The following is a 26,344-nucleotide window of genomic DNA, read 5'->3' on the forward strand; positions in this document are numbered from 1 at the left end:
GGAGGGAGAGGGGGAGAGACTCACTTTCGAGCGAGCACGCATCTTTCTTCTTTTACGCTTGAGACGACGAACGCGCTTCTTGCGCCACTTGTCACGCATACTGTTCGAGTAGAACGGGGATGGAAGAGCAGGAAGGGAGAGGAAAGAAGAGAAAGAAGAGGGTCAGCTGATTGAGTCACCGAAAAAAAATTGAAACGGCGCGGAAGAGGCCGTCGAGAGAGGTTGTTGCTGTCGTGTAGTCGAGGGTGGTGGTGAAGGGAGAGTATGGGAGACGAGGACTAACTCGGCAGATGACTACTGATATGAGTGAAGAAGAAAGGAGTAAGAGTTGGGTCTCGAGGTTCTGAATGTCTCTCTCCTCTCACTTTTTCTAACCTCCCCTTGAGAACCCCTGTCAATTTTCCATTCTCTCTTCTCCCTGACCTGACTGCTGGAAACTGCAGTATACGCTAGACTGTAGTCTCTTGTCGCTTGTTCGAGCTTCTTTGAGGGATCTGCTATTTTTTGAAATTGACTCACAGAAAAAAGTTTCGACAAGTTGTGCACCTTGAACCAACTTGCCAGAACTCCAACCGAAGATGGGACCTCGAGCTAGTGCAGACTTTGCTCGTGTATTCGAACCCGAGGTGAGCTCCCTTCGCCTCTCTCGCTGCTCTGGAAAGAGAGCTGATCTTCTCTTTCCCCCGCCTTGAATTGCAGAAACTCCGGATTCTACTCGTCGGAGCAGGAGGAAGGGAGCATGCACTCGCCTGGAAACTTACTCAGAGTCCTCGAGTAGACCAAATCTTTGTTGCTCCTGGTGAGTTCCCCTCTCTTTCAGGAAGATCTAAGGAGAATCTACTTTTGAACCTGATTTCATGATGCGTCTTGCTTGCTACCAGGTAACGGAGGAACTCAGTTTGGTGACAAGACTGTATCTGTATCGATCTCTTCAGAGGATTTCGATGGATTGGTTGGGTTCGCTATTCGTTCGAGCGTGAGTTCACCGCTCCCCTCTCTCGTTTCCATGAATTCGCGACTGATCTCTCTTTTCTGGTCAGGTCAACCTTGTCATCGTCGGTCCTGAACAACCTCTCGTCGATGGCATTGAGGGAGCTTTCCGTCAAGGTGAGAGATCTTTCATATTCTTCAGTTTTCGCTTTTCTGACCTTTCGCTCGTTCCCAGTCGGTATCCCCGTTTTCGGACCCTCTGTTCAAGCCGCTGCTATGGAAGGATCGAAGACGTTCTCGAAGGTCTTCATGTCTCGACACGAGATCCCTACTGCCGCCTACCGCAACTTCACCGATTTCGATTCCGCTCTCGCCTACCTCGATGCCGTCGACCACCCTATCGTCATTAAAGCTTCCGGACTCGCAGCTGGAAAGGGAGTCGTCATCCCTACGACGAAAGAGGAAGCCGTCGCAGGATTGAAAGACATTATGGTTTCGAAAGAATTTGGTCGAGCCGGGGAAGAAGTCGTTATTGAAGAATGTTTGACGGGACAGGAGATCAGTATCTTGGCCTTCTCGGATGGATACACGGCGTTGGCTCTCCCGGGAGCTCAGGATCACAAGAGGATTGGAGAAGGAGACACAGGACCCAACACGGGAGGAATGGGAACTTATTCACCTGCTCCTTGTTCGACTCCCGAAGTCGAGGCAGAGATCATGAAGACGATCGTTCAACCTACTATCGATGGAATGCGAAAGGATGGTCAGTTCACACGTTTCTATCTTTCTGAATCTCTCGAGTTCTGACGAAAGTTTCTCGTCGATGACAGGTATTCCTTTCGTCGGCATGCTCTTCGTCGGAGTTATGCTCACTCCCAATGGACCCAAGGTTCTCGAATACAACGTACGATTCGGAGACCCCGAAACTCAATCCCTCCTCGCCCTTCTCTCCGACGATACCGATCTCGCAGAGCTCATGATGGTGACCTCCTTTCATTCTTTCTTTCCCTGGACAAGAATTGACAGGTCCTCGCTCGCTACAGGCTTGTGTCGAACGCCGACTCGATTGCGTCAAATTCGAAATGAAGAAAGAGGCAGCAGTTACCGTCGTTCTCGCAGCGAAAGGTTACCCGGGCAAATACCCCAAGGGGGATGTCATCACTTTCGACCCTCTACCCGAGAGTGAGTACCCGTCAACCTCTCTCGCATCTTACTCAGTCAACTAACGTTTCTCTCGAATAGATGTTTTCGTTTTCCACGCTGGAACTACCTCAAACCCCGAAGGACAAATCCTCACGAACGGAGGCCGAGTTCTCGCCGTTACTGCTACTGCTCCTACTCTCAAAGAGGCTCAAGCTCTCGCTTACAAGGGTGTCGATTGCGTTCATTTCGAAGGAAAGACTTTCCGAAAAGATATCGCTTACCGGTTCGTTCCCATCCTCCTCCTCTCTCTGCTTCAGCCCTTACTCACAGGATGCGTTTAACTGCAGTGCATTCCTCGAACAAGAATCCAAGCAACCCGAAGCGATGACCTACGCTTCCGCTGGAGTTTCGATTGATGCCGGGAACGCCTTGGTCGAAAAGATCAAACCTTTCGTGAAAGCGACGAAACGAATCGGTACCGATTCGGTCATTGGTGGATTCGGTGGATTGTTCGATTTGAAGGCGGCGGGATTCAAAGATCCGATTTTGGTTTCGGGAACTGATGGAGTTGGAACGAAATTGAAGATTGCACAGAATTATGGCAAACACGATACTATCGGTAAAATTCATACATTCTCTCTTTCTGCTGCTCCGCTACCTGGGACTGATCTTTTGAGCGCATCGCAGGTATCGATCTCGTCGCAATGTCGGTCAACGACTTGATTGTTCAAGGAGCTGAACCCCTCTTCTTCCTCGACTACTACGCATGTGGACATCTCGAAGTCCCTACTGCCGCCGATGTCGTCAAGGGAGTTGCTGATGGATGTTTGGAGTCGGGCTGCGCTCTCGTCGGAGGTGAAACGGCTGAAATGCCTTCTCTCTACCACGGAGGTCAGTCAGCTCTCTCTTTCCATCCACACCTGCAGGATACTGATCCTTCCGCTACGTAGATGACTACGACGTCGCTGGATTCGCCGTTGGAGCTGTCGAACGTGAACTCGTCCTCCCTCAACCTACGATCGCCCCTGGAGACGTCCTCCTCGGTATCGCTTCCTCCGGAGTTCACTCGAACGGTTTCTCTCTCGTCCGCAAGATCGTCGACTCCCAAGGCTTCTCCCTCTCCGCAACCGCACCTTGGAACCCCGAAAAGACGATCGGAGAAGAACTCCTAACCCCCACGACGATCTACGTCAAACAACTCTTACCTGCGATCCGATTAGGTCTCATCAAAGGATTGTCTCACATCACGGGAGGAGGCTTCACGGAAAACATTCCTCGAGTTTTACCGAAGGGAGTCGGATGCACCGTCGATGCGGGATCGTTCCGATTCCCACCAATGTTCAGATGGTTGATGAAGCAAGGTAACGTCGATCCTAACGAAATGGCTCGTACGTTCAACTGTGGTATCGGAATGGTCGTTGTTGTCGCGAAGGACAAGGTTGAGGAAGTGACGAAATCTTTGAAGGAGAGTGGGAAGGCGGAAGTGTTTACGATCGGAGAAACGGTCGCTGGGGAAGGTTGCAAGATGGAGAACTTGAACCGATGGGTTGAACAACTATAGGGGTCGAAAGGTGTGAACGGTTCTCAACTTTTCTTGTGTTCGCGCGGGCAACAAGGCGCATTTTATTATCGAAGGATTTCTTTCTTGGTGTGTTTCTCTTATTGTACACTAGTTCCCCCTGTCTCTGTCTCGTACACTCCTACCCTCCCTCTACACAACGCCGTCACTGCAAAGACAAGCCTCGTATCGTTTAGACAAAAACCGCTTCCCTTCTCTTGCTTTGACCGGATCAGAGACGCTGCTGACGAGTGATAATACAACATGCAAAGGTTTACGAAACGACTGCTACTACTTCTTTGCTTCTGACTGTTTCGCCTTGTTGAGACTTGTTGCGAGAGCTTGAGCGAAATCTTTCCCATCCGCCATTAACCCGTTCGTAGCTGTCAAGATGGCGAATGAGCATGCTCATCCCGACATCGACGATGTGGAGGATGACAGAACTCACGCTTCTGCGCCCAACCACCTCCTCCTGAGCCCCATGCACCTCCGCTCGACTGATTCGGAGCTTTGTACACTTCCGCTTTTGCTGGTCCGGGTCCCGCTCGATGTACCGCTTCGAGTTCGGCTTGGAATGCTGTCATCGTCACAGGTAACAGCACAGAGTGAGCTGGAGTGCGAGAGAAAGGAGAGAGGAACGAGAACGTTACCAGATTTGAGTAGTCCAGCAGCTTGAGTCGAGTCGAAGGCCGGTCTCGGAGTGGAACTTCTAGACATTCTCGACCTCCTCGGGTATCGAACAGAAGGGAGATGAACAAGAGAAAGAGGAGACTTCGGATCGAATTCGATTCGCTTTCCCTTGACCTCATCATCTAAACCTCTGATTACTCTATTCACCATGTTCCGCCTCGCTACCCGATCATTCGCTGCCCCTCTCGCGCGTCAAGCCGTCGCTACCCCTCTCCGATTCCCCGTTCAACAGCGATTCTACGCCGCATCTTCCCTCTCCCAAGATTCGATCAAGGCCCGTATCGAAGACGTTCTCAAATCGTTCGAAAAGGTAGATGCTACCAAGGTAAGTCTCCATCCGTCCGAATCCCGCTTTGGGAAGCAGTAGAGAGTTCTCTCTCGTTCGAAAAGATGAAACTCATTCTCACTCGATGATGGTGATTGAGCGTAGGTTACCCCCGCTGCTGCATTCACCAACGATCTCGGTCTTGATTCTCTCGATGCCGTAGAGGTCGTAATGGCTATTGAGGGTAAGTTCTTTCCCATCTCTCTTCGGACTTGCTCTCTCCAGCTGACTCTCTCGATGTTGGTGCATTGTAGAGGAGTTTGCTATCGAGATCCCCGATGAGGACGCTGACCGAATCACCACCGTTGGAGAAGGTACAGTCTCCAATTCCCTTTCATTTTACCTCGCACTTTCGCTAACTCGTCGTTTGTATCTTGTTCTGCAGCTATCGACTACATCTCCAAGTCTCCTGAAGCTCACTAAACATATCACGACTGACCGTGTAGAAAATGAATGAAGCGGGGTTCGAGAGAAATTGTTCTAAGTTAACCGCAAAATTAAAAATACAAAACATTGATATTGTCGTTCACTCCTTGAGCTCTTCAAGCCTCGCGTTTGTCCGAGGACGACATGAAGCCTTGATCTTTCTCTCGTGTCGGAGATCGAGCGTTCTAGCTCGGGAAAGCGCAATCATCTCGAGATTCTCGCGTGTGATCCGTTTCGCTCAGGCGGTTCCAGCGGCGAAGAACGCAGCTCTGAACGGCTGGCATGACGTCCTAGTGCTAGGTTGTAGCTCAGACAGCCATGGTTCGGCTTTCGAACATCGTCGCTTGCTCGGATCGGAAGACAAGTTTCTCATATTTCTCCAGTCATTCGGGTTTGTTGCCATTCGCTTCGTCGGCTTCCCTCTCTCTGAACACGAGCGAGTTGCTCCCGACTCACAAGGACTAGCATGCGCTTCAGCAGCACGCTTTGCGCTTTGAAAGCATTGAGCTGTTCTGCCACTTGGTTCATCGCACGTATCCTCAATGCCCCGAGCTGGAATGAGGACGAGCTTGGATCCGACGGCTTCCAGCTTTTAAAACAGCAAGCGAGGGTGACATCACGAGACAGCGACAGAAACGGCAGTTGGCTTGAAAGAGGAGTCGAAATCGAGCACTGAAACCGAAATACAAAATTCGCTTCGCAAGCTCGCCTTATCATTACGTCGCCCGATTGCGCCCGCTCACGGTAAGGAGCATCACAGAGCTCACAAAAAGATACATATGCCGAGACAAGACGAACGCTGCGGAATTCAAGCGATCGAAACTTCCAGGGTGAGTGAAGGACAGAACAACAATCAGTATCTCGAGCTCGTACGAGGGGCTACGGCACGCGAAACCTCCAGATCACCGAGCGCGGACGAAACTTATAGCGAGAGGTGACCGCAATCGGAAGCGAGCAAGACGGAGGCAAGCTGAAGTTTGCGAATAAGAGACCGTAAGTTGCAAGAAATCTTATACAAGCACTGTCGTTTCAAAGTGACCCCATCTGACGTGTCTGACCAGTCTTCTTCGAGTCCCGTGTTCCCTGTTCCGCTTGTCGTTCTTCCTCGGGAGAAGCAGTCGTTTTGCGTCTCAACAAGTTCAGTTCGAAGTAAAGTATCGATCTCCGAAATCTGGTCAGGGGTATCCCGACTGGATCAGCTCATTCTTACGGTGGAAACTGGTTCACGTGGGGACACAACTCACCTCCCAATCCTGGAACGATATATTTCTGTTCATTGAGCTTTTCATCGACCCACGCCGTAACAATCTTAATTTTCGGGTAGGCATCGTGCATTGCTCGAAGTCCTTCAGGGCACGAAACGAGATTGAGGAAGATGATACGTTCTTGAGGGACTCCGTGGTCGATTAGGACTTCGACGGCTTTGATTGCGGATCCTCCCGTAGCTATCCACGACGCGAGTAGCCGTCAGTCAAATGAAAGAGAAGGGGAGCGAGAGAAGGAAGACGAGGGGACGAACCGAGCATAGGATCGAGAAGGAGACAGTATCGAGATGCGATGTCGTCGGGAAGTTTCGCGTAGAATAGTTTGGCTTGAGCGGTTTCTTCGTCTCGTTGAATCAAGATCTTTCCTATCCGGACCGCACTGTCAAATAGGAGGGAGGTAGCGAGGAATTAAGAATCAGTTTTCTGCGAAAAATGGAAACTAGGGAGCATCCTCGTCCGTCGTCTACAGTCGCTGCACGGTGCTTGACGGTTCCAGTAGAGATGCTTGAAGGATATGACTCACCGGCAGCACTCCCTCAAACCTGCTTCCATAGCTTCTCCAGCTCGCATAATCGAAACTCCGCAAATCTTTCCCTCGAATCCAACTCCTTCATACTTCAAGCCTGCGAAATCAGTCGAACGCTACTGTCAGCCCTCGCGCTGATAGTTGTAGGGCGGCCAGAAGGACTCTGTCAGAACTCACCTGTCGGAGTTGAAACAGCTACAAACTCGCGACACTGCGTCAGTAAGAGCAGGCGAGGGCCAGGGTAGTTCAATTGAGCTCACATTTGTCTACCACAGGCAAATGGTTGAGTCCTGTAATCGTGTGCCAGTTCAATTTCGCTTGATCAGTTTACAACTCGCAAAAAGTCCAAGAACCGTCGTCGAAGGGAGACTGACCCTCCTCGATGAGTAATCTACAGATCCTATCAGCATAGAACACGAAATCCCCCCTATGCGTGTTCGTGTCTCGGATGATAGTGAAGAGTGCCGCGAGTTGACCAGTTCGTTGAAGTGTGAAAACGTTTGCCGGTAAATCGGCGGGACAGATCGAAGTGTGCTGTTGTTGTTGAGGAGCAGTAGACATGACGACGAGTGAAGAGAGAAGTGTAGGTGATAAGAAGGGAGAGAGGTGGATAAGGTGGAGAAACTCGAGAGTGAATTGAGAGAGAGCGGGAGATCCGCGAAAACTCGTCCGCTGTCTCGCACTCGATCACTTCCAGCAGTCTTTGTGTTGCGATAGAGAGAACCGCTATCGACCGATAACGTCCGTTCCGTCAACTCGGGTGAGCTGTCCCAAGACGAGAGTTGAAGGCGTACGCTCGGACGAAGGAAAGGGACGCCCATTCTCTCGAAACGCAGCAAGCTCGAGCAACTGAGTTCGTTGAAACGAGTGGTAGTAAATTCAGTGGAGTGAAAAGAAGACAACAAAAGGTGGTGGAAGAGTCGAGACTACAACGAAAGACTAGGAGAAAGAAGTAACTTAGCATCCACCACGAAGACGGAGAACCAAGTGTAGGGTCGATTCTTTCTGGATATTGTAGTCTGACAGCGTACGACCATCCTCGAGTTGCTTGCCGGCGAAGATGAGACTAGAGGAGAGGGGAAAACGGATCAGCATCTGAAAACGAGCTGCCGAAAGATCGTCGCATATCTGCGATTCGACGATGGGAGAGGAAATACTGCTTACCGTTGTTGGTCAGGAGGGATACCTTCCTTGTCTTGAATCTTAGCCTTTACGTTGTCGATCGTGTCGGAAGATTCGACTTCGAGAGTGATCTGTGAGGTTCGAGACGGAAGAGATTAGTTCCGCTTGTTTCCACACGCGATACTGACTCTCTCGTCGACTCACGGTCTTTCCAGTCAAAGTCTTGACGAAGATCTGCATTCCTCCGCGAAGACGAAGGACCAAATGAAGAGTCGACTCCTTTTGAATGTTGTAATCACTCAAAGTGCGACCATCTTCAAGTTGCTTTCCGGCGAAGATCAATCTAGTTGCAAGCCGACATTCAAGCATGTCAGTAGCTGCAACTGTGAGACGGAATTTCCGCAAACGACTTCGAGTTCCGGTCCTCGAATTCACGACTCGGATGCAGTGGTCGAGATTCATTGACGTGAATTCGAGTACGGGAACTCGGAAGGTGGATGAGAAAACTCGACTAACCGTTGTTGGTCAGGAGGGATACCCTCCTTATCTTGAATCTTCGCTTTCACGTTATCGATCGTATCAGACGATTCGACCTCGAGAGTGATCTGTGACACCAAGTTACTCTTAGATGAGCGATCTCTTTCGACGAGAACGACAGATCTAACGGCAACGGGTACTCACGGTCTTTCCAGTAAGGGTTTTCACGAAAATCTGCATTCCTCCTCGAAGGCGCAAGACGAGGTGGAGAGTCGATTCCTTCTGGATGTTGTAGTCCGAGAGCGTACGACCGTCCTCAAGTTGCTTTCCAGCGAAGATGAGACTATAGGACGGAGAGGGGAGCAAAGGGTCAGCAATTGAAACAAGCGAAAGCAGAAAACTCCCGACGCGACGCATTTCTGCGATTCAACGACGGGATAGGAGATACTACTTACCGTTGTTGGTCAGGGGGAATACCTTCCTTGTCTTGAATCTTGGCCTTGACGTTATCAATCGTGTCGGAAGATTCGACTTCGAGAGTGATCTGTGAGGTTCGAGACGGAAGAGATTAGTTCCGCTTGTTTCCGCACGCGATACAGACTCTTTCGTCGACTCACGGTCTTTCCGGTCAAGGTCTTGACGAAGATTTGCATTCCTCCTCGGAGACGAAGAACCAAATGAAGAGTCGATTCCTTTTGGATGTTGTAATCCGACAAAGTGCGACCGTCCTCGAGTTGTTTTCCGGCAAAGATCAATCTGAGCGTAGGAATTCGATGAGAGTCAGTACACTGCATGCAGAATAGAATCGGACAGCGGGACAGGGGGAGGAGCGAGAGACTTACCGTTGTTGGTCGGGGGGGATTCCTTCCTTGTCTTGAATCTTGGCTTTGACGTTATCGATAGTATCGGAGGACTCGACTTCGAGAGTGATCTGGAGAGAGGGGAGGGGAGCGAGATGCGTCAGTTCCGAATCCGGCTTATCTGGATCCGGTTCGAGGAGAGGAAGGGAGAGACGTACAGTCTTTCCCGTGAGAGTCTTGACGAAGATTTGCATGATGAACTGTGCGTGTGAGTGAGTGGCTGCTGTGAGAGAGAAGAGAGAGAGAGAGTCAGGGGAATGACACGATTGAATCGAAGTGGCGCTCAAAAGGGAACAGCGCGGGGGCGGTGAAAGGTGGGCGAGGTTGATCAGACGCACTGTGAGTGTAGGTGTGTAGTTCTGGTAAGATCTCGAGAGAGAAGTGGTGAGAAAGTGAGAAGTAAGAGGGAGAAAGGGAACGTGGGAAACGCGAGAACCTTCGAGACGTTTGTTCGCGGTCGAGTCAGTAGTCAGTCAACAAACTTCAATTGATTACATAATTTCTGATTGTAAACTTTCCATCGTATTCTTTCGTTGCTCTCTCGCTCGTCCAAGCTCATTCTGTGGCACAACTAGACGAATTACACTGAGTCGGGTACTGCTAAGTTGAAATCACATTCCGAATCCAAACAAACACCTTTGAGCTTTTTCTCAGCCTGTCTTGCGAAACTTTCTCGTTGATTCCTGCATTTCCTTTTCGGTTTTCCCACCCTTCCTTCTTGGCGAAAGGCTGTTATATTGAGTCAGGTATCTTGTGAGGTTCGATGTTCCAAATCTCTGTTGAGCGAAGACGAACCAGCGGTATCAGCTCATAATCTGGTACTCGAGAACCGCTAAGACGGATAGCAGGAAGAAGAGCGAGGTCTTACCTTCTGCGTATTGCATGACGGAGCGATCCGAGGAGAAGAAACCCATCTTGGCGGCAGTTTGAACTGAAGGAAGGAAGAAAGGAAAACGCAGAGAGCGAAACCATTAGTCTTGAGTTTCTCTCGCAAGATCTGTCGAAGAGAGCGATTTGACCCACTAGTCATACGAGTCCATCGCTCTTCATCCACAAAAGCTTCATCGACCATCCTTTGAGCTTCAAGGTACGAGAGGAAGTCGTCCGAAACGAGATCTAACAAAAGTCCGTCGAATCGAATCATGCGATCAGCCTTCGACTCGCTGAGCTTATGAGTAGTCTGAGAACTCACAGTAATCCTTCTCTTCGAAGATCGCACGAATCAAAGGTTCGAAAGGACCCGGATCTCCAATTTTGCCACTTCGAATGAACTCGAACGCTTCGAGGAGTTCGGCGGGGTATTGAGGGTTCCCGAACTGGTGGATCTGCCGTCGTTCTTTGACTTCGTGTGCGAGGAAACCGAAGATGAAGACTGTAGAAGCAGACGTCGTAGAGTCAGAAACAGAGGAGAGGCGAACGGAGGAGGGGAAAAGAAGACGGACTGTTGTCTTCTCCAGCGTGTTGAGCGATCTCGACGTTCGCACCATCGTAGGTGCCGATGATCAGTCCTCCGTTCAGAGCAAACTTCATGTTCGAGGTACCTCTGCATTCCAGAAGAGACCTCAGCAGACGCTCCGCACAGCTCAGGTAACAGACAGACGTACGAGGCTTCCGTACCGGCAGTCGAGATATGTTCCGAGATATCCGATGCTGGAATGACGATCTCCGCGAGGGAAACTGTGTAGTCGGGGAGGAAGACGACTTGAAGGTATTCGGCGGTCTCAGGATCGACGTTAATGACTTTCGCGACGGCGTTGACGAGACGAATCAAAGTTTTCGCGAGGAAGTAGCCGGGAGCAGCTTTGCCTGCGAATACGCACAATCGGGGGACGACTCGAGAACGTTCTTCGGGAGAGAGCTTCTTCAGTTCGAGGTAACGGAAAATGATGCTGAAGATGTTCATTTGTTGACGTTTGTACTGTTTCGAGGTCATTCAAGATGTCAACCTGCTGGCTCGAGACCACGAGAGAAGGAGAGAACAAGTCAAAGCTCACTTGATGAATTCGTTTGATCTGAACGTCAACAAGAGCTTTTCGATTCGGAGAGATTCCGAGGTTGTCCTGGATGTAGTCAAAGAGTCGACGTTTGTTCTCTTGTTTGACAGCTCGCCATTTCTGAGCGAACGTCTTGTCATCGGCGAATTTCGACAATCCTTCGAGCTTCGTGAGATCCGTCAACCATTCTTCGGACTTCAACGTGTCGGTGATGAGTCGAGCGAGGGCTGGGTTCGCTTGTAAGAGCCAACGACGAGGCTAAAGAAGGACTGACAGACTCAGTCGGCGTCTAGAAATACGGAAGAGAGGTAGAAAGACGCACGGTGATTCCGTTCGTCACGTTCATGAACTTATCCTTGCCGAAGTACTCTACGAAATCGGGGAAGAGGTCGGAAGCGACCAAGTCGCTGTGAAGAGCTGCGACTCCGTTGACTTTGTGAGAACCAACGACAGCGAGATTCGCCATTCTGATTTGCTTCGGATATCCCTCTTCGACCAAGCTCATGCGAGCGAGCTTTCCGTGGTCGCCTGGATAACGTTTCGCGATTTCTTGGAGGAAGAAAGCGTTCTGCGAGGCGGAAAAGAGACGGAAGTCAGCTCGAGTCTGCCGAGAGACGAAATCTCGAAGGACGAACGATGTCGTAGATGATCTGAAGGTGTCGGGGAAGTACGTGTTCGAGAAGAGGAACGCTCCATTTCTCCAACGCTTCTGGCATTACCGTACTGTCGGAGAAGCCGAAGAAGCCTTGTCAGTCAAGCTAGAAGGAGCGGGATAACGCAGACGATGCTCACTGGTTCGTGTCTGAGGAACGCGAGACGGTAAGACGAGATAGGTGACAATGAGGTAAAAGGTGGGATGTTGCAATGCGGTCGAAATAAGTCAGCTCGATAACATGGAAACAAGATCGGGAAGAGAAACGTACAACCGAAAGTAGCGACGACGATCTTCCAAGCTTGATCCCAATCTTGACCTTCTTCATCGACGAGAATACGTTGAAGCTCGACGATAGCGAGAGTAGGGTGAGTGTCGTTCAGTTCTACGCCAAGGGAGATCAAAGTCAGTGCGAAGTCAAAATCTCGAGAAGAGAAGACTTACGAATCGCATTGTAGTCCGGGAACTCGGACCACGGCTGGCGACAGGCGAGACGTCAGCTACTATCGAGATGCCCACTGAAAGAAGAGAGTGCGAGGAAAACAGAACCGCTCAGGCAAAAGCTTCGTGAGCGCAATCACCTCGCACGGACTCGAACTCACCTTGTTCAATTTCTTGAATCGACGCCCAATGTCACTGAGAGTAGCCATGACCCATAGAGCTTGTTGCTTCAACCTCAACTTCTTTCCTTCATCCGTGTTGTCGTTCGGGTAGAGAACGCGAGTGATCGTTTCGGCGAGTTCAGCTTCACGAACCGAGGCTTCGTACGCTCCTGCGTTGAAAGACGAGAGGTCGAAGGAGACTTTCGGACGAGCTTGCCAGAGACGGAGGTTGTTCGTAGTCGTAGTCTTGTAGCCGGGGACGGGAACGTCGTAAGGGACCGCGAGAATGTTGACTCCTCCTTCCCACTTTCCTGGTCCTTTTCCATCTTTGCCTCGAGTAGCATGACCTTCGAATTTGATCTCGATCGCGTCGTCAAGTCGAGGTACTTCCCAAGGCTGCAAGAGGGACAGTAAAAAACGAATGAGCTTGGACAACTCGGAACGTTTCGACCTGACCGGACTCACATCAGCTGATTCCAACCAGTAGTCAGGCTGCTCTACCTGGTTTCCCTCCGAGTCGATAACCTGTTTGAAGATTCCGTACTGGTATCGAAGCGAGTAACCCCAGCAAGGCAAATCGCAAGTCGATGCAGAGTCGAGGTAACACGCGGCAAGACGTCCGAGACCACCATTTCCGAGCTTCATTTCGGGATCGACATCGAGCTGGAATAAACGAGAGATGAGCTAAATAACTCGGCGAGAGGAAGGAAAGAAAAACTTACGAGATCTTCAAGAGGGAACCCGAGTGCTTTGCTCGACTCTTCGTAAGGTTTCTTGACGTCGAGATTGAGTAACGCGTTATCCAGACTCCTACCCATCAAGAACTCGAAACTCAAATAGTAGGTTCGTTTCACTTTTTGCTGTGTGTGATAAAGTTGCGTAGCTTGCCAGTTCTTCATGAGGCGATCACGAGTTGAGAGGGCGACTGCTTGGTAGAGGGCGAACTCGTCGACGTTCCAAGGGGAACGGGAGAGGGTACTCGCGAGGATGCCGACAACGTTCGCTGAAATCGTTTCGGCATCTTTTGCGAATCGTTTGTCGTTCGCGGCCACGGCGGCTTTCCAGACGTTCTTGTCTCCGGGAAAGATCTATCAATCACCGTATGAAACGGGTCAGAGACGAAAGGGCGGGATTGGGGAACAGGAGTCGGTTCGAGGTTGCGAAACTACACAACTCACCTCATTGAGCGATGTTTGTCCTTCGGGGATGAATCCTGAACACCAAAGATCTCTTCAGTCAGCTGTGTTGCCGTCTAGAGTAGATCAACGAGTGTACCTGTAGCTGTTCGCTGTCAGACAGACGACAGAGAGTCAGCTTGGCGTCACTTCTCCCTCGCTTTCAGCGATGAACGCGGCACTCACCTTGTGGTAGCGAGGTCTCTGCGCTTCGAATGGATTGATCGAGGTCTACAGCAAGGGCAGGGTGAGTGGTCAGTGAGGGTCCTCGAAACAGCTCGGAAGTGGGGAAGAGGAGAAAGAGAGGGACTCACAGACGCCGTGGGAGTTGTTGTACCCGAGGCTGAGCGACTCATGTTGCACAAGTGGTGACGGAGCGTCGCAGGAGAAGTGAAGTGGAGGGGAGAGACGTGGGAGGGGCTCGAGCAGCGTCTTCCCCTCAATTCCGATTGCGATCCGATTTCGCAACCTGAGCCATATCGAAAGGACCTCTCTCTCTCTCCGAAACTGTAACGCTTCGAGTAGAGAAGATAAGTCACTGAAATTTGCTTTGCAAGATGAGTAAACGACAGAGAGAGAGAGCGAGAGTGAAAAAACCAGGGTCTAAATGATAGCGATCGAGTCTTCAAGTTTTAGATATATCCATAAAGGTTCACAGCAGCGTAGTTCGGTTCGTTCATAGCTTAGCCTTGATCTCGTTCCCACCCTCTGCCGCCATTCCCTTCTCGACGACCTCTCGAACGTCGTTGCAAGCTTCCTCGAGGTAGTGACGGAACGCTTGAACGTTGTTGTTCGGTCCTCGGTTCATCGAAGTGATGATGAATCGGAGAGTTCGGTTGTTGACAGAGTACGAGAGTCCGTAACCTTCATCGACGACTGCGAGGGAAAGAAAGAGAACGTTTGAGCTCTTCTCGCTCGAAAGGAGAATCGCAGAGAGAGATGAGACTAACCTTCACCGTAACCCCATCCGTCAAAGTATTCACTCGAGAGTTGCGAAGTCGAGAGCACCCAGTTGCTCGATTGAGCGAAAGTCGAATCCTTGTAAATCGCAGGAAGTTCTTCTCCTTCTTTCAATACTTTCTTCAGACCTGTAAAATCACGACAATTCCAGTACTACTCTCGACAAGAGTCTCTGACGAGGGAGAAGAAACTGACCGAAAAGGTGACGATCGACTCCTCGTCCATCAGCAGCTTCTCCCGCAAGTTTGATATGTTTCGCCGCCGCCTTTCGGAACAATTCCAATCGTTCCGTATCGGATCGACTCGAATCCTCCATACTCTTATACCACGCTAGTGCCTCATTCGTCGTACTCCTGATCACCTCAGTTCGACCCAATCGGTATTTCCTCGTTTGAGCACTCTCGTACGTCGGTGCGACTTTTCCTTCCATCTTGTAGAACGCGAGTCCCATGACGAGTTGAGCGTACGAATCAGGCGAAGTCTTGAACGTTTTGATCGTGTCTTTCCCGTAACCGGCGTATTCGAGAACGGCGAGATCGTGTTTCGCCATCGTTTCGTCGTGAGCTTTGATCGATTTCTTGATCGCCGTCTTGGCGGGAGAAGGGAGGGAGAAGGTGATAGGAGTGACTTTAGGGAGGTTCGAGGCGGAACGGGAAGAATCGCCGAGGTCGATTTTGCCCATGTCGAGGGATCGACAGAGCCAGTCGTTGAGTCGAGAAGTAGGAGTACCGTCCATGCAAGAGTGTTCTCCGTTGAATCCAGATTTGCCGTTCTCAAAAACGACAACTGTGGTCCATGTTCAATACTCAGCACTCGTCTCGAAAGAACATCGAGCGGAGAAAAGCATGACTCACGTTGATGCTTGTCGAACCATCGGTCTTTTCCATCTCCAACCCAAAGACCTCGAGCTTTTTGCTCTCTCGTAACCGGACTAGTCGAGTCGAGAGAGACGATAATGATTGCGGATTCGATACGCTCGAGACTTTGAAGGTTCTTCGGATCATGTGAGACGATTTGTTCTCGAGCCTAACACCGAAGTTTTCGTTAGGATCGATTCGACTTCGACGAGAACTGATCGATGAGGCTCACCTTGGTCCAAACATCTCGATCAGCTGCAGTAAGAGCTCCAACGGGATTAGCATCCGCTTCGCTTCCTGCCATTTCGACTACTTGCTTGAAGAGACTGTAAGGAGAACTATTCGAGTTAGCTTCGGAGCTTTTCTCATGACTGAATCGATCTACGACTTACGTCTCCAGCTCCTTTTCACTGAGCCATTCTCCCGTTTCATCAACGACTGGAACTTCGAAAAACTTGTTCTTGCGAACTACGACGACATGGTTGTTTTGATTCGGGTCGTAGATCTTCGCCGTATCGGAAGGAGCGGTAGGGAGTCGAGTCGCGTTAAACAAGTACTTGTAGGAAGCCATACAGAGAGGAGTTTTGCGAGCCATTTCGGGTTCGAGTTGTTGCCTACCGTTCAATACGCCCGAGTCAGTACCTACTCTAGAGAATGCTAGGAAGTGAACTTACGTAACGACGAGTCGTCGGAAGAAGAGGAGAGCTCGAGTGAGAGCTGCTGCTCGAGCGGGACCATTTCTGCGAGATTTATCGTCTTTGTGACTGTAAAAGTAGTTGACGCCTGCATCAATCACAATATGAGCTCCTCATGAGCTGGCGGGGGATCTCAGGAGAAAGAAAGCGGGCTTACCAGGTACAATCGGACCTCTCCAACCGAAATAAGCAGTTTCATTCCACCATTCCGACAACCAACTCTCCTTCTCCTCGGCCCTCTTGACGAGTCGATCTTGCAGCTCTTTCACGAGAGGTGAGGAAGCGAACTCTTTGACTGCTTTCTCAGATGCGGACCAGGTCGGAAGCGGGGAAGTCGACGACGTGGGTTCTTGAGGAGTGTGATAAGGACGGATAGAAGCGAGGTATTTCTGTGCAGTCTCTTCGATAGTAGGTACTGGGAGTTTTGGGAGGCTAGATTCGTGTCGAACTGATCGAGGCAAGTGAAACGTCAGTGAGGAAACTCCCGAAGAGAAGAGAATGGACTGACGCATAGGACCGACTTCCGAAGACTTGTTGGTACGAGTAGAAGACATTGTGCGTGAAAGCTTTGCCGATTGGACTGCGAATCGACGAGAAGGGAGCATGAGTGAAGGAAGATTGGAGAGAAAGCGAGACTCGGGAAAAGTTTCAATTCTCTTTCCTCACCGGCGATTCGAAGAGACCGGTCACTCCTCTTACGATGTTACTAGTCTACCTCGAGACAACGTATGCTTCTTCTGTAGCTGAAACCAATGTGGGAAGAATGTGTCGGCGAAAGAAGGAAGAGGAAGAAGGGAGAGAAGGAGAAGGAGAATTTCGAACGAAGTTTCTTTCGTGGAGAGCTCTCGATTGAAAGAGAAAGATCTGCAATGCGAGAGTGAAAGACTCGAGAACAACCCAAAGGAGAGTACAGTGTACAGCAACAAAGGAAAGGAAGGCAAGATAAAACAGTACAGGGCGGAAGGAAAATCGAGGGAAGAAAGGTTTTCTATAGAGTACTCCTTTGTCCCCGACGACCTTTTCCAGTTCCTTTACCCTTTTGGCCTTGGCCGATCGCGTGTCGTGCAGCTTGGTCTTTGACGGGTCCACCTCGTCTCGATTTGCTGTTGCGGGAAGGGTGAGCAAAAGTCAGTAAAACAGAAACACTCGATTCAGGATGTCGAGACTCACTTCTTGACGTTGGCAGTGGTGAAGAAGTTGGTAGCCTTCTTCTTGTTCGTAGTCATACGAGCCTCCTTGGCGGGTTTAGCTTCCTCGTCCTCGTCCTCCGAAGAAACTTCGTCGATAGCACGGTCTAACCGAACGAAAGAAGTCAGTCGACGAAGCACTCGACTTTAGCGATGATCAGGTTAGACATACTGCGTTTCTTTCCAGCTGCCTTCTTCTTCGAAGCTTTCGTGACAGCAGCAGCGGCGGATTTCGGTTGATCGACGATAATTTCGACTTCCTCCTCCTCCTCGTCTCCGCTAAGTTCTTCTTCGTCATCGTCGACAGTCACGAACGATTCTTCAGCCTTGTCGAGAGCACCTTCAGCGTTCGCGAAGAGGTCATCCCACTCTAGCGGTTCTGCCGATTCGTCTCCCTCCTCTTCTTCATCATCATCTTCGAGTCCATCTGCACCTTCACTCGCAATGCCTCCCCATTCCTCGTCATCATCCTCTACGTAGAAGCTCGAATCAACCGGTTCGTCGTCCTCATCTTCATCATCCTCAATCTTCTTGTTATCATCCGGTAAGAATTTCGTCGAATGAACAATCTGGTGAAGCGGTTGAGTAACTCCAGGGAGTTTCCTGATCGTGTTACCTTCGGCATCGGTATCGAGTTTCGAAGCGGATGTCGAGGCGACGGGAGTGGTGGAAGCGACTCCGGAACCGAGTTTGAGAGGTCGAGGGAGCGGTTTACCAGCGGCGTCGACGGGCTCGGGAGGAGGAACAAAGTATGGGATCTTTCCTCGAATCCAATCCTATCGCACGGGAAGAGTTTCAGAGCCATGTCACTAGTAAAGAGGAAGTAGAGGACTCACGTTAATAACGAAAGTAGCGACCGTTCGATAATCCGCCTCTCCACCTCTCTGCAATTTCCCCGTCTTCCTCGCCAACTTCGTCAAGAAATCTTCCGCGTTCTCCCATTCCGGTACTCCATACGTCCTCGCGAGGTATTCCTTCCTGACTCGATCGAGTAAGAATTGAATATGCGAAGCCGGATCCGACAAATGTTCAACTCGAACGATACCCTTGAGGACCTTCTGAGATTCGGTGTCCCGTGCCGAAGGAGGAACGATTCCAGGACAATCGATCAAGTAAATCCTTCGCATCAACGTGATGTATTGCCAAACTTTCGTCTCTCCCGGAATCGGAGCAGTTTTGCAAACTGCCTTCTTCTTGAGCGTGTTGATGATCGAGGATTTTCCGACGTTCGGGTATCCGATGAATCCGACGGAGATTTGTTTCTTGTCGGAGAAGAGGGAGGAGAATTGTCGGAGAAGTTGAATGAGGGATCCTTTTCCGAACGAGTTGTTGATCGAGGCGTGGAAGGCGATAGTAGGGTGAGTCTTGGAAAGGATCTTGCACCATCGAGCCTAGTATACAGGAGCTCGAGGTCAGGTTGAGCGTCTCGGAGGGAACAAGGGAATGAGGAGACTCACAGCGACCCATCCGGGAACGAGATCGACCTTGTTCAAAACGTAGATAACCTTCTTTCCTCGTTTCTCCTTGGCGAGATAAGCTTCGACCGAGTCACAACGAGTACCAATAGGATCACGAGCGTCGAGAACGTGAAGGAGAACGTCGGAAGAATCGATAACCTGAAACGAGCGAAAATCATCAGTTTTTACAAGCCCAACTTTCTAAGCTCACGAGAACGCACCTTGTAAAGCTCTCCCCAAATACGTTTACTCGTTCCAGCTCCAAGAATCCAATCCTGTTGCACGTTTCCCAACTGACTTTCCTCTTCTTGCCTCTTCAAGGACTCGGGGTCAACCGTGCCCTCCGTATCCCTCAAGTCACTGATCGCTTGATCCTTCTCTGCCTGTACTTGAGCGTCTTGAACTGATTGAGCGTGAGAAGCGACGGCGCCGGCGAGTTCTTCGATCGATCCAACGTCGAGACGAGGTCGTTTTCGTTGAGCTTTCGTACCGAACGTATCGGAGAAAGGTTCAGTCGTCGTGAGATCTGGAGTAGATTTCTATTCGGAGGTGCACGAAAGGGAGTTAGTCCCCTGATAGAAAGGGAGAAAAGACCTTGAAGAGAAAAACGAAATGAAAACTTACTCCACTGACTGCATCCGTCAACAAACTCAGGGGTAACTTGTTCCTCTTCAACACGACCGCATAAGGATCGGCCGTCTTCTCCTTCATCCCTTCCCTGAAGTGTTCCAAAGCGGATTGAGAGATCGTTCTCGTATTTCCAAACCATCTTCGATCCGGTTGTACTCGACCAGGCGTAATCTCCTTCGATTGGAACTCTGCTTCTTGAATGATCTTTCCGTCCGCATTTCGGATCGCTCGTCCAGATTTACCGGAGAGCATGTTGACCCTTCTCGCTTGTTTCGCATCTCGGTAGAAATTCTCTCCTATACGTTACACCGATGAGAGGGATTGTCAGTTAACAGCTCAGGGTATCTTTTCCACCGGGAACGGGTGCTCAGGTGGCAGGTTGAGGAGAAGTTGACTAACCTTTGGTTCTAATATTTCCAGTCTTCAATCCGGTCGCAGCCGCATGCTTGCTACTCCTCGCCTTCGTAGTCGGGTTTGATGTATCGCGCGGCATCTCTGAATCGGTGACTGCCGGCTTGGGTGAGGGTGGTGGAGAGAGGAGGAAGGAACTGAACTTTTTTCACTTTCCAGAATTTACGAGACATCGCCCTCACTATTTTCTCTTCTGCTGCTTACAGTTCTCGTGCTAGTACAACATGGATACGGGTCGTAAGGTGATGTCTAGTCAGAACCGCTCCTCTCGCGACAACTGTTCAATTATTGCTCTCTTGTCAAACGGATTCGGATATGTTTCCGGCCTACTTACGAGATATGGACACGAATTCGTATTGTCACAATCTGTCTGAGGAAGAAAGTGTAAAAATGCACGGGAAAGACGAGTTCGAGAGCCCGGAGGTCGACTCCCTTCATCACTCCCTCGACTCTAGACTACGACAGTAGCTCTTCACAGTACTTCAAGACCACGGCGAGCTCGACCTAGCGCAACCTCTCTCGAATCCACCGAGTGAACAGCCTCCCCTCTACTCCTTTTGTTTCGATCTTCTCGACCTCGTCCACGTCAACTCTTCTCTCCGCCCGCACGACTTCTACACCGACCGAACACTCGTGAACCGAAACAGTCAGACACGGTCAGTCACTAGCCGGAAGCTCATAGCAGTCATCGACAATTTAGAGTTAATTCGAACACTTGTGAGTTTCATCTTCCCCCTCTCCCCTCTCCACCTCTCCATCTCGGAACTTCTCTTGCCTGTGCTCCCTGCCCTCCGCCGCTCATCACTTACCTGCCCTCGATCCGACAGCTTGAATCTCGTTTGATCTCGATTTCTCGACCCTTCAAGTAACAACTCCCGCTCGCTCCCTCTCTTCTCTCTCTTGCCTCGTCTTCCCATTGTCCCCGTAAGCGCGTCCTCTCGATTCGATCACTTTGATCACTCGCACCTCGCGTCCTATAAAGTCCGCATAAAATCTCAAACGCTAACTCCTCCCTTGTCTACCCATCTTCTTGCCTTCTCTTCTACTTTCCTGCGACTTCCCTCCCCCTCTCAACCGCATTGTTCTCTCTCTCCCACTCCTTCATCATCCTACTCTTCTTCCACTTCTTCGCCTCCCCCCACTTTCCTTCAACGACACTTCGCTCTCTCAGTCTCATTTCAAGTCACCTAACGAAAGAAGATGTCTGCCAACGCCGATATTCAAGAAAAGATCGCAGCCGCTCGACGGGATGCTGAAACTCTGAAAGAAAAGATCAGAGCGAAACGAGAACAACTAGCCGATACCAGTCGTAAGCTCTTCTCTGTCCCTTTCTTTCCTCCGTCGAATTCGAATCTCACTTTCTTCTTTTTTGGGGGATTAGTTCGAGCGATGGCAGCTGAAATCGACCCCTTACCTCGAGTCGCGATGCGACCACGACGAACGTTGAAAGGACACTTGGCGAAAATCTACGCGATGCACTGGTCTCAAGACAAACGACACCTCGTCTCTGCCTCTCAAGATGGGAAACTAATCGTTTGGGACGCCTACACTACGAACAAAGTTCACGCGATCCCGTTACGTTCGTCATGGGTCATGACGTGCGCTTATTCACCGAGTGGGAACTTTGTCGCTTGTGGAGGGTTGGATAATATTTGTTCGATTTACAATTTGAGGACGAAGGAAGGCAGTGTCAAGGTCGCGAGGGAACTTTCGGCTCATACCGGTTACTTGTCGTGTTGTCGATTCTTGAATGATCGTCAAATTTTGACGTCGTCGGGAGATATGTCGTGTATGCTTTGGGATGTCGATGCGGGAGTAAGAATTATCGAATTCAACGATCACACTGGAGATGTCATGAGGTCAGTCTTCCTCTCCTTCTACCCTTTCTGGTGACAGAGCTGACTCTATCGTGCCTCCTTTGTAGTTTGTCACTCGGACCGAATCAAAACGTTTTCGTTTCGGGAGCTTGCGATGCAACAGCGAAAGTATGGGATATTCGAACGGGAAAAGCAGTACAAACCTTCACCGGCCACGAATCGGATATCAACGCTGTATCGTGAGTCTATCCTCACTCGAACCTGCGCTCTTTCGAGGAATTCTGACCGATTTTCGGTTTTCCAGTTTCTTCCCGAACGGAGACGCATTCGCTACCGGTTCCGACGACGCATCCTGTCGATTATTCGATCTCCGAGCCGATCGAGAACTGAACCAATACGTTCACGACAACGTTCTGTGCGGGATCACTTCGGTCGCGTTCTCAGTTTCGGGTCGAATGTTGTTCGCCGGATACGACGATTTCAACTGCAACGTTTGGGACACGCTCAAAGGGGAACGAGTTGGAGTACTCGCCGGACACGAGAACCGAGTTAGTTGTTTGGGAGTTAGTCAGGATGGAATGGCTCTTTGTACTGGATCTTGGGATAGCATGCTCAAGGTGAGTCGTCTTCCGCACACAAAGTTATCCTTGTGTCGGAAAGTTCGTGCTCACAAACTATATACAATGTAGGTCTGGTCGTAAAGAAACTTTTGAATCGACCTCGAACCATTTTTCTCGCATCTTTCTTCGTTTCCCTCACGCTATACCCCCTCTTTCTCCCCACTCTCATCCTCCATCGTTTTTCCTTCATCTCCTTCTTCATCTCACTCGGACATCATCGACTCCCTGATCTTTCGCAGACGTTCTCGCCAAAAAAGTCAACCTGATCAAACGCCTCATCGACTCTGTCCTCTCTCATATACCCTTTCCCTTCTTTCTCCTTCCTCTTTCCCACTCATAACCACCTCCTTTCGAGTCCTCTTTCTCTTTCCCTCTCTCTATTTTGTGATCTGTGCTTTCGTGTGTTTTCCCTCTAGTTTCATTTCTATCTCTATCTCTCTCTTTATCTCTATCTCGCTTCGTTCTCAAAGGCTCCCCGTAGTTCCCTCTTGTTTCCTCTCACTCTCCCAACAATGTTCTTTTTCCTTCCGCCTCTCTTGTCTCGCTCTTGAGATCAATCCCGCTGAAATCTCGCAAATTTTGTTCGTCAGCCTCAAAAAAGAACAGTGCCCGGTGCCACTCGTTCAAGCGCACTCTCTGCGATGTTGAACAACGGACAAACGAATTGTGTTACAGAGAATAAACGAACAAAAACACGACGAAGTGAAAACGAGAGCAGCAAGCGATTCTTCAACCCATCCACTTCTGATTCAATTCTTCTGGATTCTTACTGACCCTGGGTCGTGGCTTCCTCCTCCTCCTCACTTTGAGCAGCTTCGGCTTGTTGACGGACTCGCGCGAGACGTTGCATTTTCTCGACGAAAGCCTGCGAGACGTTCGAGTTGAATTTGCCATCCGATTCTTCTTCGTAGATCAAGTCGACCCCAGCGGCAACACATTCGTCGGACAAAGTCTTCGACTTCTCTCGTACTTCTCGATCGGAATGAAAGTCGGGGTTCCAGTGTAAAGGAAGAATGAGCGTTTCGAGTTGATGAGTTGCGGAAGATTTGTCGCGAATGAGCCTGATGAGCAACTCAGCCTCAAGAGTGTTGACTTCGTGGGAGAAGAAGCGGAAGTGCTGGAAGTGCTGGAAGCCGTTGGCCACGATTCCCCGGCGAGGACGTCCGATGAGGTCGTCAAGGAAAAGATTGAAGAGGACATTTGGGAAGCTCTGGTTTGGGGTTGTATGCCATTCGTACCGGCTGTACCAATCCAAGACGAACGCGTCGAGGTTCCAGGGAGTGTGAGAGGAGAGAGTTGGCTCCCAGCCGTAGAGGTCGGTTCGACCCCGGAGCGCTAGAGACGTGAGTTGAGGTGCCCTCTTGTCGGTCACCAGAGAGAGATCTATCGAGCACTTGTGTCCGACTGTGAGTTCTTGAAGCGAAGGCAAAGTAAAAACGTCGGTAACCCTATGACGGATTCCCTCGAGAGTAAGCGATTCGAGCTCTGTGGTGCAAACAAAATTGGTTCGACGCAGGAGCGCAATTTAGTGGACGCGTTCCCAGCTCCATACATGTTGCACTGAGCTTACTTCGATACCCGTTGAGCAGCTTGAGATTACTGAGTTCCAAGTCGAAGAGGGAGAGTTTTTGGACCTCCGTGAGCAGTTTCGCTGCTTTCGGAACTCGATTGCTAGGGATACCGCCTTTACTACCGTCGATAACGAGCTGACGAACTAGGTGAGAGTTCCCTTTCGATTCAACTGCCTCAACGAAAGCGTCGAATTGTCGTTTGTTTCGAGCCCAGAAAGTCGCGTAGAGGAAAGGGTCTGCGACTTGCTGAAAAGCACGACAAGCAAGTGAGAAGTTTGAGAGAAAGGAGACGCGCTCCTGGTATGTAGAGCTGTCGAAGCGAGAGGAAGAGGAGGAAGGGAGAGCGAGTTGGAGGATTTCGGTGTAGAGCTCGGTAGGGAGGGAAGGCATGGCTTAGGAGCTGGGATGAGATGAACGAGTACGCACGACTCATGCGAAGACTGTCAGCTTCGATCCAGCGACAAAAGGAGATGGCAAGTTGTGAGAGCCCATTTAGTTAGCCTGAGGCCGCAGAGAGAGCTCGCTTACCTGGTCAAGGCTTCCGATCAGTGTTCGTTAGACTCTTGATGTGCTTCTGTATCCACCAATGAACGTTGTCGCGGCTGAGAGGAGTAAATTGATGAAGATCGCAGGGTCGAGGACAACGCTTTCAGTAGCTTCGGTGCTGGTCCGTGACGATTCAGAATGACTCGGTGATATACTGTGTTGCCTGAGCGAGCAGCCACGGACTCGAGGGTGGTGAAATGAGGAAGAAGAGAAGTTTCGCGGTCAACGTCGCGCGCTCTCAGCTCGTCCTCGCGATTCGTCACTCTATCCACGCAGGGACAGACACAAAAGCGATGATTTGAGATAGACGTGAGCAGAACGAGGATTTCACAACAAGGGTAGTTCAACCGAGAAAGATTCATTTCCCTCCAAAACCAAAGACTTCGAACGTTGATCGTAGACAACAACGCCTTGCTCCTCCTTTCGCCTTTTCCTGCAATACAATTTCCTCCTTACCTTCTTCCTGAAACGAGAGGAGCTCCCTTTTCGCTTTGTCGATCCCTTCTCCGTTTTCGTCGAATCTCTAGTGCTCGTTCTCCTCCTCCTCCTGTCGCGAGGCTTCAGCTTGTCGACGAGCTTGAGCGAGACGTTGCATCTTCTCCACGAAGGCTTTTGGAACGTCCGAATTGAACCGACGGTCCGAGCTATCTTCATAAATCAAGTCGATCCCGTAGGCGACACACTCCTCTTGCAGCGCTTTGGCTCTCGCTCGAAGCTGTAGCATCACGCAGCTTTGTAGATATTGCGAATTGGGGTCGAAGTCTGGAGAAAGAATGAGGGTTTCGAGGCGGTGAACGGAAGTAGACTTGAATCGAATGAATTCGATGAGAGCGTCGAGATGTCCGGAGTTGACGGCGTCCTTGAAGAACTTGCGGACACGGAAATGGACTAATCCGCCGGTAATGACTGAACTATCGTGCGAAAGGTTCGTGACCTGGCTGAAAGCAATGTTTGCGAGGACGTTCGGATATCTCTGGTCGGCTCGGTACTCGCGGTACCATTCGAGCACAACGGCATCGAGGTTCCAAGGGGTAGTCGAGGAGAGACTGCGATCCCAGCCGTCGAGAAGGGTTAAACGTGTTGAGGCGAGCGCTGAGAGTTGAGGAGCGTTCGCGGCAGTCATGTAGGAGAGTTCGATATCGCAGAAGTGCCCGATTGTAAGCTGGCGAAGTGAGGGTAAAGTGAATACGGAGTTATATCTGTGACAGACGTTTTCGAGGACGAGGGACTCGAGCTCTGGACAGAGGGAACCGAGAGTCGGGTCAGTCAGTCGAAGCGATCAGATCGCCATAGATATAATGACAAGCTCACTGCGGAATCCGTTGAGCTTGGTGAGTTTACCGAGCGACAACATGTAAAGGGAGAGCTCTTTGAGTGAAGTGAGCGTTTTTGCTGCTTTCGAGACACGTTTCTGAGGTATATTACCTCTACTGCCGTCGATGACGAGACGCTGGACGTGATGAGCGTTTTGTTTCGATTCGACTGCCTGGAGAAAAGCGTCGAACTGTCGTTTGTTCTTGGCCCAAAACGTCGAGTAGAGATGAGGTTCGGCGATCTGATCGAAAGCGTGAGAGGCGAGAGAGAAGTTCGAGAGACTGGAGACGCGGTCCTGGTAGGTGGAGCTGACAAAGCGAGAGGAAGGGGAAGAAGGAAGAGCAAGGAGGACTTTGATGATTAGCTCGGTTGGGAGGGTGGACATGCTGTCTAGAAAGCGGAAAGGGACGTGTCAGCGATCCGAACGTTGTTTCGACAGCGTAGGTCACACCGTAGGTGATCCTCAAGCCCCGGAGTCGAGCAGAGTCGGCGTTTGACGGCGATGCAGCTAAAACAAAACTTACCTTCGAGAGC

General features: G+C 50.4%; 11 protein-coding genes across 11 annotated transcripts; 3 read left to right on the top strand and 8 right to left on the bottom strand.

Annotated features, from left to right (window-relative positions):
- Window positions 1-578: 578 nt before the first annotated feature.
- On the top strand, window positions 579-3,634 carry ADE57 (bifunctional aminoimidazole ribotide synthase/glycinamide ribotide synthase; the record flags this gene model as incomplete). Its single annotated transcript, XM_076628182.1, has 11 exons — window positions 579-626; window positions 700-799; window positions 882-976; window positions 1,041-1,107; window positions 1,166-1,693; window positions 1,761-1,912; window positions 1,974-2,112; window positions 2,173-2,356; window positions 2,421-2,692; window positions 2,761-2,964; window positions 3,024-3,634. The coding sequence occupies 11 exons, from the start codon at window positions 579-581 to the stop codon at window positions 3,632-3,634; spliced, it is 2,400 nt and encodes a 799-aa protein (XP_076491583.1).
- A 288-nt stretch (window positions 3,635-3,922) lies between these two features.
- JCM6883_007352 (uncharacterized protein) lies at window positions 3,923-4,348 on the bottom strand (the record flags this gene model as incomplete). The annotated part of the gene is made up of 3 exons (XM_076628183.1): window positions 3,923-4,014; window positions 4,080-4,208; window positions 4,282-4,348. 3 exons carry the CDS (start codon window positions 4,346-4,348, stop codon window positions 3,923-3,925), a joined length of 288 nt encoding a protein of 95 aa, XP_076491584.1.
- Window positions 4,349-4,469: 121 nt separating this feature from the next.
- Window positions 4,470-5,069, top strand: ACP1 (acyl carrier protein; the record flags this gene model as incomplete). The annotated part of the gene is made up of 4 exons (XM_076628184.1): window positions 4,470-4,646; window positions 4,752-4,830; window positions 4,901-4,960; window positions 5,032-5,069. The coding sequence occupies 4 exons, from the start codon at window positions 4,470-4,472 to the stop codon at window positions 5,067-5,069; spliced, it is 354 nt and encodes a 117-aa protein (XP_076491585.1).
- Window positions 5,070-6,211: 1,142 nt separating this feature from the next.
- Window positions 6,212-7,424, bottom strand: FUR1 (uracil phosphoribosyltransferase; the record flags this gene model as incomplete). The annotated part of the gene is made up of 7 exons (XM_076628185.1): window positions 6,212-6,243; window positions 6,317-6,517; window positions 6,592-6,716; window positions 6,861-6,960; window positions 7,041-7,058; window positions 7,124-7,153; window positions 7,238-7,424. The coding sequence occupies 7 exons, from the start codon at window positions 7,422-7,424 to the stop codon at window positions 6,212-6,214; spliced, it is 693 nt and encodes a 230-aa protein (XP_076491586.1).
- A 396-nt stretch (window positions 7,425-7,820) lies between these two features.
- JCM6883_007355 (ubiquitin family protein) lies at window positions 7,821-9,516 on the bottom strand (the record flags this gene model as incomplete). The annotated part of the gene is made up of 9 exons (XM_076628186.1): window positions 7,821-7,929; window positions 8,028-8,116; window positions 8,190-8,328; window positions 8,502-8,590; window positions 8,667-8,805; window positions 8,918-9,006; window positions 9,080-9,218; window positions 9,305-9,393; window positions 9,481-9,516. The coding sequence occupies 9 exons, from the start codon at window positions 9,514-9,516 to the stop codon at window positions 7,821-7,823; spliced, it is 918 nt and encodes a 305-aa protein (XP_076491587.1).
- A 538-nt stretch (window positions 9,517-10,054) lies between these two features.
- On the bottom strand, window positions 10,055-14,101 carry GPH1 (glycogen phosphorylase; the record flags this gene model as incomplete). The annotated part of the gene is made up of 19 exons (XM_076628187.1): window positions 10,055-10,098; window positions 10,191-10,253; window positions 10,346-10,438; window positions 10,515-10,694; window positions 10,765-10,865; window positions 10,927-11,240; window positions 11,317-11,574; window positions 11,639-11,884; window positions 11,952-12,039; window positions 12,109-12,118; window positions 12,240-12,353; window positions 12,413-12,446; window positions 12,571-12,966; window positions 13,036-13,233; window positions 13,293-13,658; window positions 13,749-13,783; window positions 13,846-13,858; window positions 13,932-13,976; window positions 14,060-14,101. The coding sequence occupies 19 exons, from the start codon at window positions 14,099-14,101 to the stop codon at window positions 10,055-10,057; spliced, it is 2,640 nt and encodes an 879-aa protein (XP_076491588.1).
- Window positions 14,102-14,421: 320 nt separating this feature from the next.
- JCM6883_007357 (choline/carnitine O-acyltransferase) lies at window positions 14,422-16,862 on the bottom strand (the record flags this gene model as incomplete). Its single annotated transcript, XM_076628188.1, has 9 exons — window positions 14,422-14,621; window positions 14,696-14,833; window positions 14,901-15,491; window positions 15,560-15,731; window positions 15,795-15,888; window positions 15,955-16,176; window positions 16,237-16,345; window positions 16,415-16,705; window positions 16,766-16,862. The coding sequence occupies 9 exons, from the start codon at window positions 16,860-16,862 to the stop codon at window positions 14,422-14,424; spliced, it is 1,914 nt and encodes a 637-aa protein (XP_076491589.1).
- Window positions 16,863-17,245: 383 nt separating this feature from the next.
- On the bottom strand, window positions 17,246-20,024 carry NOG2 (putative GTPase NOG2; the record flags this gene model as incomplete). The annotated part of the gene is made up of 8 exons (XM_076628189.1): window positions 17,246-17,360; window positions 17,428-17,551; window positions 17,617-18,220; window positions 18,281-18,835; window positions 18,902-19,060; window positions 19,123-19,440; window positions 19,526-19,827; window positions 19,931-20,024. 8 exons carry the CDS (start codon window positions 20,022-20,024, stop codon window positions 17,246-17,248), a joined length of 2,271 nt encoding a protein of 756 aa, XP_076491590.1.
- A 1,118-nt stretch (window positions 20,025-21,142) lies between these two features.
- Window positions 21,143-22,460, top strand: STE4 (G protein subunit beta; the record flags this gene model as incomplete). Its single annotated transcript, XM_076628190.1, has 5 exons — window positions 21,143-21,251; window positions 21,324-21,801; window positions 21,867-21,998; window positions 22,064-22,376; window positions 22,449-22,460. The coding sequence occupies 5 exons, from the start codon at window positions 21,143-21,145 to the stop codon at window positions 22,458-22,460; spliced, it is 1,044 nt and encodes a 347-aa protein (XP_076491591.1).
- A 685-nt stretch (window positions 22,461-23,145) lies between these two features.
- On the bottom strand, window positions 23,146-24,340 carry JCM6883_007360 (uncharacterized protein; the record flags this gene model as incomplete). The annotated part of the gene is made up of 2 exons (XM_076628191.1): window positions 23,146-23,864; window positions 23,950-24,340. 2 exons carry the CDS (start codon window positions 24,338-24,340, stop codon window positions 23,146-23,148), a joined length of 1,110 nt encoding a protein of 369 aa, XP_076491592.1.
- A 679-nt stretch (window positions 24,341-25,019) lies between these two features.
- JCM6883_007361 (uncharacterized protein) lies at window positions 25,020-26,195 on the bottom strand (the record flags this gene model as incomplete). Its single annotated transcript, XM_076628192.1, has 2 exons — window positions 25,020-25,732; window positions 25,808-26,195. The coding sequence occupies 2 exons, from the start codon at window positions 26,193-26,195 to the stop codon at window positions 25,020-25,022; spliced, it is 1,101 nt and encodes a 366-aa protein (XP_076491593.1).
- Between the last annotated feature and the right edge of the window lie 149 nt (window positions 26,196-26,344).

The sequence above is a fragment of the Sporobolomyces salmoneus genome (assembly GCF_050403485.1).
Source record: "Sporobolomyces salmoneus JCM6883 DNA, S_salmoneus_JCM6883_v1_ctg1, whole genome shotgun sequence".
NCBI classification, from domain to species: domain Eukaryota; kingdom Fungi; phylum Basidiomycota; class Microbotryomycetes; order Sporidiobolales; family Sporidiobolaceae; genus Sporobolomyces; species Sporobolomyces salmoneus.